This window comes from Lolium perenne, chromosome 1 (genome assembly GCF_019359855.2).
Source record: "Lolium perenne isolate Kyuss_39 chromosome 1, Kyuss_2.0, whole genome shotgun sequence".
NCBI lineage: Eukaryota > Viridiplantae > Streptophyta > Magnoliopsida > Poales > Poaceae > Lolium > Lolium perenne.
In genome coordinates this window covers 51,077,660-51,091,332 of record NC_067244.2, presented here as the reverse complement: position 1 = coordinate 51,091,332, position 13,673 = coordinate 51,077,660, and the positions used below count along the sequence as shown (strand labels likewise).

Sequence of the window (13,673 nt, the reverse complement as noted above, 5' to 3'; positions counted from 1 at the left end):
TGCGTGAGATTACCAGATGGGAGTAAACACGTGGGATTAACGTGGCCAAAAAACGGAATGAAATCGGTCCAGCGAATTAAATGCGCCAGCTTTACTGATGTAAACAAACCCATAATTAAATGTTAAAAATAGAAAATAAAAAAGCGACAAAAACGAAATGGGAATTGACCTGGTGAAATTATATGTGTGCAACAAATGCGTGAGATTACCTGACGGGATTAAATACTTAGGATTGAGTAGTATCATGAATTTTTCATGCATGTAAAAGTATTATGTGTCACTACAATTAATAATGAGAGAGATCATAGTAGTATCATAGGTAGATACTAGCAAGGATAGGCGCGGCGGCACGCCGCGCCCAGCCAGAAGCTGAAGAATGAGTAACATTTTTTCATCATGTTAAATTACGACTGTGATGTGATAGCAGAGTAACATGATATCATATGGAAGCCAGCACAATTGAATTGGCAATTTTTTTTTATTTTAATGAACTATAAAGTTATTTAACATCTTCGTTACTTTATGTCCAACGTGCAAGGGAACATGAAACAAAGCATCATATTTATGTAAAATACAAAATTGATGAGAAAAAGAATGTATTGTGCAGATTCATTGCTTCCCTTTGCAAATACATAATAGTATTTCTCCCCTTCATACTTCCTGAGTCCAGAAGAAAAAAATCACTATCCAAAGGCAAACGCAGGTATTGAAGGGTTTCAAGCAAGTCAACGAAGTCTGTATTTGACTCGAATAATGCCTGACAATTCTATAAATTTACCTGAGTTTTTTTCCTAGCTTAATATGCAGTTATTTATTACTAAATTATCGTGTGTGCATATTAACTTATACCATAGTATTCTAGGAAACAAAAAAGTAAGGAATCCAAAGAAGTAAAGCCGGCAGGACAAAGTAATTTCAATGTTCTGAAACTGGCTTGTAATCCGCCTAGCTCACTGAATTGACAATAAATTCAGTAACAAACACTACTTAACTGAAACAAAGTGTCGTGCCCAAACTGGAATAATGAATTTCAACACTTCAACATTTACAAACATAAAACATGTAGTTACAATATACTTCAGCTGAAACCACGGATAGTGCTTGCACTTCGGAACCAGTCATTTCAAATTTAGCGGCATGAGAAAATTAATAAGTAACAGTTGCACGGAAAAAAAATAAAAACTAAAAAACTAAAAGAACAGCTGTGCACATTAAAGGAGTAAGTGGAAACTTCTTCGTCTTGAGTAGAGAATTGATCCTAGAAAACAGAGCAACAAAAAACCATGATACATATGCAGAATGTACAAGAGGAAAAAAGAAAAGAACACATGCGAACCAACACACCTACACCTCACCAAGCACCGCATATGTTCAGCAAACACCAAACTCTAAGAAATGAATTGTAACAGAGCTCACCGAGGATGACCAGCAGTATGTGCACTTCAGTATCTGCTATTCTAAGCCTATTGCTGTGAGGAACTCCAACGGAAGAATGAGCAGGGAAGTTAATGCTTCTAGTAGAAATCTGAAAGAAAATAACAACGAAAAACAACATCGACAGTGCTTCATCTCTGTCTCGAGTAGTTGGAACAGGTTGGTCTGATGATGCAGATGGTATCTTACTGCTTGCTGGGGGAAAGAACAGAGTAAGATTAGTGTACCGCAATGGTAGTGTGTAATTTAATCTACCATGCGCACTGAAGTGAATACCTAACAGAGGAGAAATAAATACAGAGTAGAAAAATAAGAAGAAACAATAATAGATAACTGAGTAGCATAAATAATATAAGCACTCGATCACATGTGCAGTGAAGTGAATACCTGACAGGACTATTGTCGACTGCACGTGTTGCATTATATGAAAATAGAGGAAGGTTAACATGTTGTGGAATGATTTCCTGAACTTTTGAGCACTGAGTAATTTTGATTCTGTAAGGATGATCCGCTACTCTGTATTTATTCCGCACATCAGCAACGATGAATGTTCTAAGGTGTAAGCTGAACCTTCTTTTAGCCGTGCCTTGAATTGATCTATATGATTAGTTGGCGCACATCCTTTCATCATGTTCCCTTGGGACGGAAGCAATATTTTAATGCTTCTTGGACTGAAAAAAAGCTGCATTAAAAAATTCATACAAACTCACCTCAGTAACACCTAATCAGAAAGCACATCATCTAGAATCTCATCAACCACAAAGGACTTCGAGTAGAAACAGTTGGCTGTAGGTAAAGCATCAGAATATAAGCAGAAAGTTATCCTAAACCATAGTGTACCGAGAAATTTCAACACATGGCAAGGCATACAGTAGTATAATGAGGAGCAAGCTTTGTGTTTTCCAAAGAGGGCAAACCCTGGAAACAAAAGAATGAGGAATTAAATTAATGAACGAAACAGATATAGCATGTACGTGGAATATATAAGAACAAAATGATGAGTATATACATGAACCAATTCGTATAATGCCGACCAATCAACTCACATAATTATGGTGGAAAACAAACACTGCAAAACAAAGCAAAGGAAACGGACATTAATTAATAAAACATGAACTATTAAATATCTTACATGAAAATAAATCAGCTATCCCCAGATGCACATGTCCTAATTATGTAAGTGTCATGTATCATATTAACCAAAATAGAAATTAGTTCAGAAGGAACACACCTTCCAATACATCATGTAAATCTTGTAGCAGAGTATGTTGAGTAAATTGTGACTCTTTGTGGCAACTTAATTACTCAAGAAGACCTATAAGATTAGAATCTAAACACTGAATCGTTTACTCAATATGTCAACGTCGCCTTCAAATAATACTTAGGCCTCATTCCATTTGTCAGCATTTTAATTAGGTGTACTGTTATTGAGACTAATCACTGATGGTAGATTGGTCATATTTTCTTGCATTGAAATATTTTGTATTACTACACATGAATCCAAAGATCAGATAATCTCCGATTAGAGCTACTTAAAATGATGGCCAAAGTAAGTGGTAGCAATAATAATTCTGTTGAAGTCGCAACCGTCAGCCCACTGACACACAACATAACACTCCTTTACCCATTTAGCTTCCATTGAACTATATGAGTATAGCGGACCAACTGTGCATATTTTAGCCATCAACTATATCGCCCAAGAAATTCTGAAATATAAATGAAGATCTAACATACCTTGTAACAGAAGAAACTCTTAAGTAATGCTTGGGGTTGGGCAAAAAAGAAAGAAGATGACCGTGTGCACATCCTGCATCTTAAGGTAGCTCTCGAGGCACCGATTCATCTTCCTACTATGTCGATCCAGATTGTGTGGATGATAGTTCATATATCCTCCTGGATTGCTTGTTGGCTAGAGCTGCATTACAAAAGATTAGATCATCTAGTGAGCACCCCTTTCCACCATTTTAACAGATGCTGAAAGGGCACTACTTGTATTTACATTCCTCAACACTCTTTCCGGCTGCTGCTCGAAGCCGCCACTGTTTCTGCGCGTGCGCGGCGTGGTAGGGCACCAGGTCGTATCTCTCGAGCCCGTGCCAGTCGTCGGCCAGAGCTGCATTACAAAATACGTTGTTACCAAAATCTATATTTAAAAAGGTATATTAAAAGGCTGCCTACTAAGCTCTACTCACAGATCATGTTGCATACCAGCATTGAAGTAGATATTGGCAATCTTCTGTTGGGGTCTCAAATCCTCAGGCACATGTACATGTATGAGAAATATCTGCATTGGAAAAATATTGAGGTTAATATTTACATGGAACTGAACTATATACCCAGAACAATTATTTGAGATGATCCACAGGTTTGTTAGCTCGAATGATTTCCCTGATCCCTCATCTGCCATAATATTGATTTCGCATAGGGAGGATTTTTACCAGTTCTTTGAAAAGGAATAAGGTAAAAAAAATCAAATATTTTCCTTTTGAATAATTTCTTGCTGCAAAACTCAGAGGTAGAAAAATATATTGCATAGGAATTTTGGTGATTGCATCTCTTAATAGGGATGACTAATGCCTTTTTGCAGCGATATGTACTGCTATGACTTTTGGTGATCCCATCACTTAATTGAAAGGTCCTCTATATAGATGATTAATTCACTCCGTTGTCGCAATTTGTAATGTAATTAAAATATATGCTAATTAGCAGTTCTAGTGACAGATTTAAGAATAAGAATATGGTCTTGCCACAGGAACAATTCATTAGCAGTTCTAGCTCTGGTGCTTGGCCCAGCTCGACCTACAGGCATGGCATCTCCTGACATGAAAATATATTTTCTAGAGCTATGACATGTGGTAGAAGAGGTTTTCTATAGAGGCAAAGAAAAACATGCGCCCATGCTTTGCCAGTTTGATATTACTTTTATTGCTGGTTGTTTCTTGAGATTACTAAATACTTCAGTTCAGGAAAAGAACATTTGGACATGTCGTTAATTTTTTCCTTACATGAATAAAGAAAAACTCAATTGCAGGGAAGAAATATATTTCTCAATTAATGTGTAGTGCAGCTGCAATAGAGACAAGTACCATAAAGGCCAGAAACTTTCATAATCAGAGCTGACCAAGATTATGCTGGAATGTTAAATAAAAACTTTCAGTTGGTAACCTGTTTATAGTGGCACATAGGAAATCTACCGTTCTGGTTGATGCATTTTTGTAGCACTAAGAAAGTAAATGCATTGTAGGCAAACATAGGAAGTTTCGATTAATTAAGACAAAGCAAGTATATGCAATGCTTACTCCATGAATGGCATTGTATATCAACACACCTGGATTCAATGTAGAGTAATACATTCCAAATGCCTAACTATTTTATATGAGATAACGAATACAAAATACTTAGCATTGTCTTCGTGGCATATCTAGCAATAAAACCAACACCTGAATTCCTTTGTGGTGTCAGCTGAAATCAGTTCCCAATGAGAGGTTCTGCGTGACACTCTGAAATGCACAGGGGCAAAATATGCACGCTTATGATCTAAGTCTCAAAATGACAGAACAGAAACAGAATTATCTTATATACTACAATATCTCAGTTTCTTTTCGAAGTTTAAACTCTTCAGTTGCATATAAATTGAATACAAATATCAGAAAAAACAGTCTTATCTACAGAATTGTCTCATCATCTAGACTATTCAACAAACTATTAGGTAAAACACTTACCCATAGTACCTAGCTAAATATTGGATGATAGTTCCATGGTTAGTGTACAAATTTAGGGTTGCATCTGGTTTCGAAAACATTTTTAATTCTTCTTGATACGAATATTGAGATTCTTTGGATAGGTAAATTTGGAGCAGACTGAACAAAGCTAAGATCTTATTTTTTTATTCTATGGGTCTTGAGTTGTACAGGAGAGAACACTAAGAATTGTCTGAACTTCAGTTCGTATGAACATTGGGTGGCCTAATGATGCCAATAAGAGCATGATTATCTACTACATCAACACCATGCCAGCCTACGACCCGGCCATCTTTACTCTCTACACAATACTAAAACAACTAATTCAATAGAACGACTGTACATAGGAGTTGTGCAATAAGAGAGGGAGGAGAGGGCGGAGAGTCGTATCTGAGGCACCAAGCTAGAGCTCCATGATACAACAGCGTCAAGATCATCAAGGCCATGGTGTGGACGCCACCGCTCTTGTCCTAGTCTGCACGGCTCGTGCTCAATCCCATGGCACGCTGGAGATGGTACCTGACGTTGTGTAAGTGTCTGACGAATTGACGAATTGACTCAGAGTGTCCTTGATGTCACCGCCGCGGGGCTCCTTGCCGCGACCCGATACCCTAAGTTTGGAGTGACACCATGTTGAGCACATCATCGGCCGGTGCGGGAGTCGCTGGTATTCATCGTGGCTAACCTGGCGTAACTCCTCGAGAAATCGACAGTCACAGCCCGGGTAAAGACGGTAGCTGGCGAGATCATCACGAAGCAACCACATTAGTTACACCACCACCGGAGATGATGCAATCGGAGCGAAACCACAAATTCCCCGGTAAACCACAAACGGGGAGCTGAACTCCAACCCCATATGCAAATAAAATGCTCTAAGCGTGAGCGGTCTTTAATCCAAGCGCTAATGTGCAGCATACATGAAACAATATTACTGTACTTTTCTCTATATACGACTGAACTGCAGGAGAATGTTGAATACGATGACGATTCTGGAGTCAGGACACTGGATTCCTCTTGCCGTTGCATACCAGCTGCAATCTCGGCCTAGCAATCTGGAGATTGAATATATGAGAAATTCGACTGGAAACGGAGAAGCGAAGACCAGGCTCGTCAATGCGGCAGCAGGGCAGTAGGCCCTTTTGAAGAAAAGGGCGGCCACGGCGGCGGCCCTAGGTGGAGACGCAGGCGGAGGCAAGGACGGCGTTGTTGGGCATCCCGACGGTGGAGAAGCGGCGAGCAGGTCATTTGAGAAGAGGAAACCAAAGGATTCAAATACTGGATGCACGACAACAGAGAACCGACGGAAGCATTAAAGTAGATATGTTGTGGAGCTCAAATTAAAAGGCCTGAAATCCCCAAATCGAATATCAAATTGGGGGTTTGGGGCAGGGGAGGAAACCTGGGGAGAGGTAGGGACTCCACCACGCCTTGCGCCTCGACGTGCTCCAACAAATTTGGGCTCCTCCACGTCTCGCGCCACCATATCAGAGGTTGCCCAGAAGAGACCATCAGGAGGAGCGGCGCCCGTGAGGATAAGATATTGGGTCGCTCCCGGATGGTGCTCACCACCACCTCGCCAACGGCCGCGTCGCCCCAGCCATGAACGACATGACGGTAGGGCTGCAGGCGAGCGAGACGCGGGGGCGGGTAGCAAGCACGCATGCCGGTCGGCACCGTCTGTGTGGCCTCGAGCGAGCCGCGTGTTCTTTCCTCACGTGCGGCGGACCAGCCGGTTGGTCGGTCGATCGTCCTCCCCTTTTGGTGTGAGAAATCAGCAGAGACGCACGCTCGCTTACGGAGCTTGGTCGCCACATATAGCACGGCCACGCAACATGAACGCAAGGAAAAGGCTCGCCGGCGTGGGCTCGACGGCCGCGGCGTCACCGCCGGCCGCTGCTCCCAGTCGCCTCACTCGAGGGCAGCACCTCGGGAAAGGTCTCGCCGCTGCCGTATCCGGGCAGGCTTTTTTCCCGGCAGCAGCGGACACCGGCGGCTGCAGGGAGGGGAGGGACTGGGGGAGAAGGGCTGGAAGGGAAGTCGACGCGGGGGAGAAGGGTGGAAGTGTGGGGATGACCAAGAGCAGCTTCGGTAGGCGGAATCTGGGGCGGTGGTGATGAACGGAGAGAGATAGAGAAGGGAATCGAGAAGATACGGGGATATGGGCACGGGATTTGTCCACAGAGAGGCCACGTAGCAAGACAGAACAAAAGATCATCAAAGCGAACACACGTGGGCCGACAGGTTGTGCAAATCCACCGCTCTATCCAACTTGCAGCTATGCTCACACAGCAATGCACCAAAACAACCACCACCACTTAAGTATCATGAAGAAAAGCATGTTACCCTAAAATGCAAGGCAGCACCAAAACTGCACACACAAAAAAACATTGTGGGAATCAATCACCTAGTTAAGTACGTGTTAGCTCACAGTTAATCTAAAAAAAATTCAAAATTATGAGAAAAATCGAGTTGGTTCACGTTTAGTATAGTAGTTATTCTATCATAGCACGTAGATCTAGAGAAATAAATGTTAAATAAATCTTACACACATATTTGATTGAGATACTACAAATTAATAAATATAAGAAAATTATGATAGTAGTACATGATATCATGCATTGTAGCGCGGATTTATTTTAGTATATCTCGCCCATTTAATTCGCTGAACCAAGATCATTTCTTTATCTACAATCCATTGTGACTAGTCTAGCACGACCAAAAAGATATGATACTATTTCATTGTGACTAATCTAACGCGATCAAAAAGATATGATACTATCCATTGTGACTAGTCTAATACGACTAAAAAGAAATAATATCGGTCCAGCGAACTAAGAGCATGTACAATGTTGATATCTTATCGGTGCCACGTAGGATAAATGCTGAGATGGAGGAAAGAGAAAGTTGAAAAAGGGTTTATCTTATCTTAATTAAGAGATGATATCTTAGCCTAATCTCTCTCACCACGTATTTATGATAAGACTAAAGAATAACGCATTGCACATTATATTGTATTGTCATATCTAAACTACATAGCGGGTTAAGATAAGACGAGTCTTAGGGCATGTACAATGGTAGGGAAGGCACGTCTTCTCTTAGCAGTCTATATCATCTAGAGAAGATGATAAATATAATCGGTACAATGCATTATCTCTTATTGTTATCCCTTGCAGTAAATGATAATTAATTATTTTTAGTAGGAAATTATGTGACTAAGGAAAGACAAGTCGTACAATGGGGAAAATAGGCTTCTCTCATTTTATTAGAGATCATCTATTAGCTAAGAGAAAAAAAACATTCTCTTCCTTCATTCTCTCTCCTCCAACTAAGCAAAAATCTAACGTGGCAAGCGTAAGGGAAGGCTGACATCACCCCATCGTACGTGTTGGCCTTAGCTAAGTGATGATCTCTTATGAAATAAGAGAAGGCTATTTTCCATATTGTCCGACTTGTCTTCCCTTAGTCACATAATTTCCTACAAAAAATAATTAATTACTCCCTCTGTTTCTTTCTATAGTGTTTATAGATTTTTGATATTTGTTTCAGAATATAAGGTTGTAGCTTGGATCATTTTCAATTACCCCCTCCCCCGTTCAGCTCTCACACAATATGCGTGAGAAAAAATCCATACAAAATTAAAAACAATTAATTGAGATTCCTAATGCATGGCCCAACGGTTTTTTAAAATTAAGCGGCAATGTTTTACTTTCCTTAATTGAACTTGGCTGCACATATATGGAGAATCAACCAGAGAGATTTGTGGGATTTGCTATGGTCAGTTAGGAATATGAATTTCCCAAATTTTACGTTGATCTTAAATCATTCGGCTAGGGGGTCTTTTGTAAAAAGTACTCTTACGCTAATTTCCGTGTAAAAAAACTATAGGCATTGTAGAATGGAACAGAGGGAGTATCATTTATTGCAATGAATGATAATAAGAGATAATGCACTGTACCGATTATATTTATCATTATCTCTAGATGACATGGACTGCTAAGAGAAGACGTGCCTTCCCAAACATTGTACATGCCCCTATCAACCATTGTACATGCCCTAAATGCGCGAGATATACTCCCTCTGTTCCATTCTATAGTGTCTATAGTTTTTTGGCACGGAAATTAGCGCAAGAGTATTTTTACAGAAGACCCCTTAACTAAACGATTTGAGATCAACGTAAAATTTGGGAAATTCATATCTTCCTAACTTACCATAGCAAATCCCACAAATCTCTCTCATTGATTCTCCATATATGTGCAGCCAAGTTCAATTAAAAAAATTAAAACATTACTGCCTAATTTTAAGAAATCGTTGGGCCATACATTAGGAATCTCAATTATTATTTTTTAATTGTGTATGGATTTTTTCTCACGCATATTGTGTGGGAGGGGGGTAATTGAAAAAAAGCCAAGCTACAACTCTATATTCTGAAACAAATGCTAAAAATATATAGGCACTATAGAAAGAAACAGATGGAGTATTAAAATAAATGAGCGATATCACCCTAAATCATAAAAGATTATGTGTCACTGTAATTAATGATGAGAGAGATCATAGTACTAGTATCATAGATACTAGATACCGTATAATAGCACGTAGATCTAGAGAAAATAATGTTAAATAAATTTTATATATATATTTGCATTAAGATACTACATATCAATAAATATAAAAATGTACTCCATGATACTGCTATATGATATCCATTGTGACTAGTCTAACCTGACCCAATAAAAAAAAATGCGCGAGATATCGGAATTGGTTCGCGCGGGGCGGCGCGTAACCGCGGGCGCGGTCGGAATGCGTATGACATGTATTGACCTATGCGAAGGCATGCTCTGTCTCTGGCCACCTATAAATGCTTGACGACACCTCCTCCCCTGCCAAAAAGCTCAGAACGCACGCCGCACCCGCAGTGACCATTGGGACGTTCCATCTTGCTTGTACGCCACCCCCAGTAAACCACCACAAGACACAGATCTACCGGGGATCGACCGATGGAGAAGAAGAGAGTGGCCGTCGTCGGCGCCGGCTTGAGCGGCCTGGCGGCGTGCAAGCATCTTCTTGAGCGCGGGTGCCGGCCGGTCGTCTTCGAGGCCGACACCGTCCTGGGCGGCGTGTGGGCGCACACGCCGGCGTGTACCAAGCTGCAGACGCCGCGGCCCCTGTACCAGTACTCCGACTTCCCGTGGCCCGACTCCGCGGCGGAGTTCCCGGACCACCGCCAGGTCATGGACTACCTCGGCGCCTACGCGCGCCATTTCGGCGTGCTCGACTGCATCAGGTTCGGTCACCGGGTGCTCGGGATGGAGTACGTTGGCGTCGACGAGGAGACGGTGGCGGCGTGGGAGGAGTGGGGCGGGACCGGCGGGGCCTTCGGCTCTGGCGATGGCGAGTGGCGACTCGAGGTGGCCAACGCTGATGGAGACGTCCAGGTGAGAATTCGGCTCACTAATGGTATAGTACGATATACACAGATTTGTACTTACAAATTATTTCTCTGAGTAAGATTCTTGGGTTTTAGAATTGAAAATTTTACCATCCAAGTGCTGGTTCCTACTGATCGTTATTTTCCTGTCCGTCTTTCTATTTTCCTCCTCAGACACATATTGTAGATTTCGTGGTTCTTTGTATTGGGAGGTTCAGTGGTGTGCCAAACATACCAACTTTCCCCCCAGGAAAAGGTCCGGAAGCATTTGATGGCCAGGTGATGCACTCTATGGACTACTCCAACATGGACAGCGAGAAAGCTATTAAGATGATGGAGGGCAAACGTGTTACCGTAGTTGGATACCTAAAATCAGCACTTGAAATTGCTGCCGAATGTGCAGATGTGAATGGTATGAATATGCAAGCCTTCTCATTTATGTTAACCAATTGTACACTTGTTTCTTTTTCATCTTCACAACGTACGATTATCTGCACTGCATATATTTCTTTCATTCTCAAGGTGAAAAATAGGCAACTCTAATTATTGGTATTGTAGGTACTGAGCAACCATGTACGATGATAGTCCGAACAAAGCATTGGAACATACCACACTACTACGCTTGGGGTATCCACATATCAAAGTTGTATCTAAATCGTTTTGCTGAGTTCCTTATTCACAAGCCCGGTGAAGGCTTCCTCCTGAGCCTCTTGGCAACCACCTTAAGCCCGTTGGTAGTGCAACGAAACATGCTACTCTCTCAAACTTAAGTTGTTCGCTTGTGTTTCAACTAAATCCAGAAATGTTGTCTTGTTTATTATGATGAATAGAGGTGGATATTTACAAAATTCGCTGAGAGCTACTTCTCCATTCCATTGAAGAAGTATGGCATGGTGCCTGACCATAGCATTTTTGAGGCACTGGTGGCATGCTTGGTTGCCATTGCGCCCAAGGATCACTACAAGAGACTGGATGAAGGTAGCATTGTTCTGAAGCTATCCAAGACCTTTACCTTTTGCAAGGAAGGTGTGCTTCTTGAAGGTGAATCTTCACCAATAAGAAGCGACATAGTGATCTATGGAACTGGATACAGGGGTGATGAGAAGATCAATAATATGTTCAAATCAGAATACTTTCGGAGTATTGCAGTTGGGTCAACATCCACAACCTTACCTCTCTATAGGTTGGTTTACTGGACTAAATTTCTATATATATTGTGCACTACATATTCTGCTGGTTTGTAAATTTCTCTGTTTTTGCAGGGAGGTCATACACCCTAGGATCCCGCAGCTCGCGGTCCTCGGTTATTCAGAAAGCTTGTCGAATCTTTACACAACAGAAATTCGGGCCAAGTGGATAACACATTTCATGGATGGTGGCTTTAGATTACCATGTATTAAAGCAATGCAAATGGATGTTCTGGAGTGGGAAAAGTACATGAAGCGCTATTCTCGCGGTTACTTCCGAAGGTCATGCATTAGCGTCCTTAACATCTGGTACAACGATCAACTATGCAAGGACATGGGATGCAACCCAAGAAGGAAGAATGGCTTCTTCGCAGAGTTGTTCGAGGTTTATGGTCCCGGTGATTATGCCAATCTCCACCCTAAATAAACCTATCTGCCTAGCTTATGCTCATCATGTATCCGCTTGTTTCGGTTCTTGCATGGTTTCTTGGTAAACCATTGGGTGCAACTTGTGAGCTACAACTCGTGCAATATGTATGCCTTATCCATGTGAAGTTCATTTAACTTTATGTTCGTTGTCAAAAGAAAATTACCATTTCCACACAGAATGATGCCTTGTACTGTTCTCATCGATGGCAATAATGTCATCAAGATTGGCTTCGCAGTCCTTGATCCAAGCCTTCTTGGGAGCCCTCCCTAGCCCATGCAACAGCCCTCCAGCCGAAGATGACCTGTGTGTCCTCCTCTTCCTCCTTGTTGATGTCGTCGTCGTCCAACTCCAATTCTAAATCAAACTGCATATCTGGGATAGCAACGTCATCAGGCGGGACACGCCTCCTTTTACTCTTATAGTCGTGCTGCCTTCTTATTCCCAGGTTTCCATCTCGACCAATCTGATGGAACCATTGGCATAAGAGACGTGGAGAATTCTGGTTGTTAAAACACATGGACGGTCCGCGTGATACCGGTTCAGTGCGGGTACGGTGGCCCCTGTAGAAATCTCGTACGGTGTATTATACGGTTTGTACGGTCTGGTGTGGCATCGTACAGGTGCGCACATGTAAAGTGATGTGTCCCCTCCGTGTATAGAAAGTTGGCTCGGCCGCATCGCCTTCCCCATCCCTTCCATTTCCCCCCAATTCGGCAAAGAACAGAGGAGAGAGAGCCAGAAAACCCTAGCAGCCCCCTTGGACCACATCGATTGCCGGTGATGGAGAAGGCGGGTAGGAAGGCAGCATTGGCTGCATCGATGGTGCTACATGCGGAGAAGGCGGAGGCTGAGGCGGCCGTGGAGGCCTCAGTGTTGCATGCGGAGAAGAAGGAGGGGGTTGAGCCGTCCGTGGAGGAGCCGGAGGTGGAGGATCTGAAGAAGGCCGACGTGGAGGCGATGGCAGATCTGGAGAAGGGCGTTGCGGATGTGGCTGGGGAGGATCATGAGAAGGGCGGGGCGGAAGCAGTGGTTGCTGAGGATGGCGGGGCGGGAGTGGCGGCGCCGGTGCTGGCGGATCTCGCCAAGGCGGAGGAAGATACTATCGACCAGAAGGCCGAGGCGGAGTTCGTGGTTGCTGAGGAAGGCGACGCGTTCGGTGTGGCGCCGATGGTTGCTGATCTTAGCAAGGGGAAGGAAGAGGAGGTTGTGCCGGAGGCCGAGGTGGAGGATGGATACACGGCTTGGGTAAAAAAAGTATCCCCTTTTGAATTTGTTTCCTTCTCTGCCTAGGGTTTGATGATTATGTGGCCACTTCTTTTCACTAGCTGCATCCACGATTGAACAAGTAGTTTTGCTTCCTTATGGAAGGATTGGGCCTCCCCTCCCCTTTACTAGGAGAATCATCAATATCACAGAGAGCATCAAACTGAAGACATGCCATATGTTACCTAGCATAT

At 42.6% G+C, this 13,673-nt stretch overlaps 2 protein-coding genes across 9 annotated transcripts; one reads left to right on the top strand and one right to left on the bottom strand.

Annotated features, from left to right (window-relative positions):
* Positions 1–1,093: 1,093 nt before the first annotated feature.
* LOC127291819 (uncharacterized) lies at positions 1,094–7,530 on the bottom strand. 8 transcript variants are annotated; one of them, XR_007844767.2, is made up of 7 exons: positions 4,875–6,555; positions 3,643–3,718; positions 3,434–3,547; positions 3,169–3,349; positions 2,444–2,503; positions 1,822–2,352; positions 1,094–1,629 (listed from the first exon to the last, which is right to left on the bottom strand). XR_007844767.2 is itself a non-coding variant. In XM_071827010.1 (7 exons), the coding sequence occupies exons 1-4, from the start codon at positions 6,655–6,657 to the stop codon at positions 3,285–3,287; spliced, it is 339 nt and encodes a 112-aa protein (XP_071683111.1). In that variant the 5' UTR covers positions 6,658–7,530; the 3' UTR covers positions 1,094–1,629; positions 1,822–2,352; positions 2,444–2,503; positions 3,169–3,284. The 8 variants fall into 8 exon arrangements, 2 of the variants coding, with proteins under 2 accessions (XP_071683111.1, XP_071683110.1); XR_007844754.2 differs by having other exon boundaries at positions 1,822–2,070; positions 2,145–2,352; positions 3,643–6,554; XR_007844771.2 differs by having other exon boundaries at positions 1,822–2,220; positions 2,305–2,352; positions 3,643–6,554.
* A 2,517-nt stretch (positions 7,531–10,047) lies between these two features.
* Positions 10,048–12,355, top strand: LOC127291809 (probable flavin-containing monooxygenase 1). Its single transcript, XM_051321138.2, has 5 exons — positions 10,048–10,606; positions 10,774–11,011; positions 11,158–11,333; positions 11,430–11,782; positions 11,862–12,355. The coding sequence occupies exons 1-5, from the start codon at positions 10,169–10,171 to the stop codon at positions 12,211–12,213; spliced, it is 1,557 nt and encodes a 518-aa protein (XP_051177098.1). The 5' UTR covers positions 10,048–10,168; the 3' UTR covers positions 12,214–12,355.
* Positions 12,356–13,673: the final 1,318 nt, after the last annotated feature.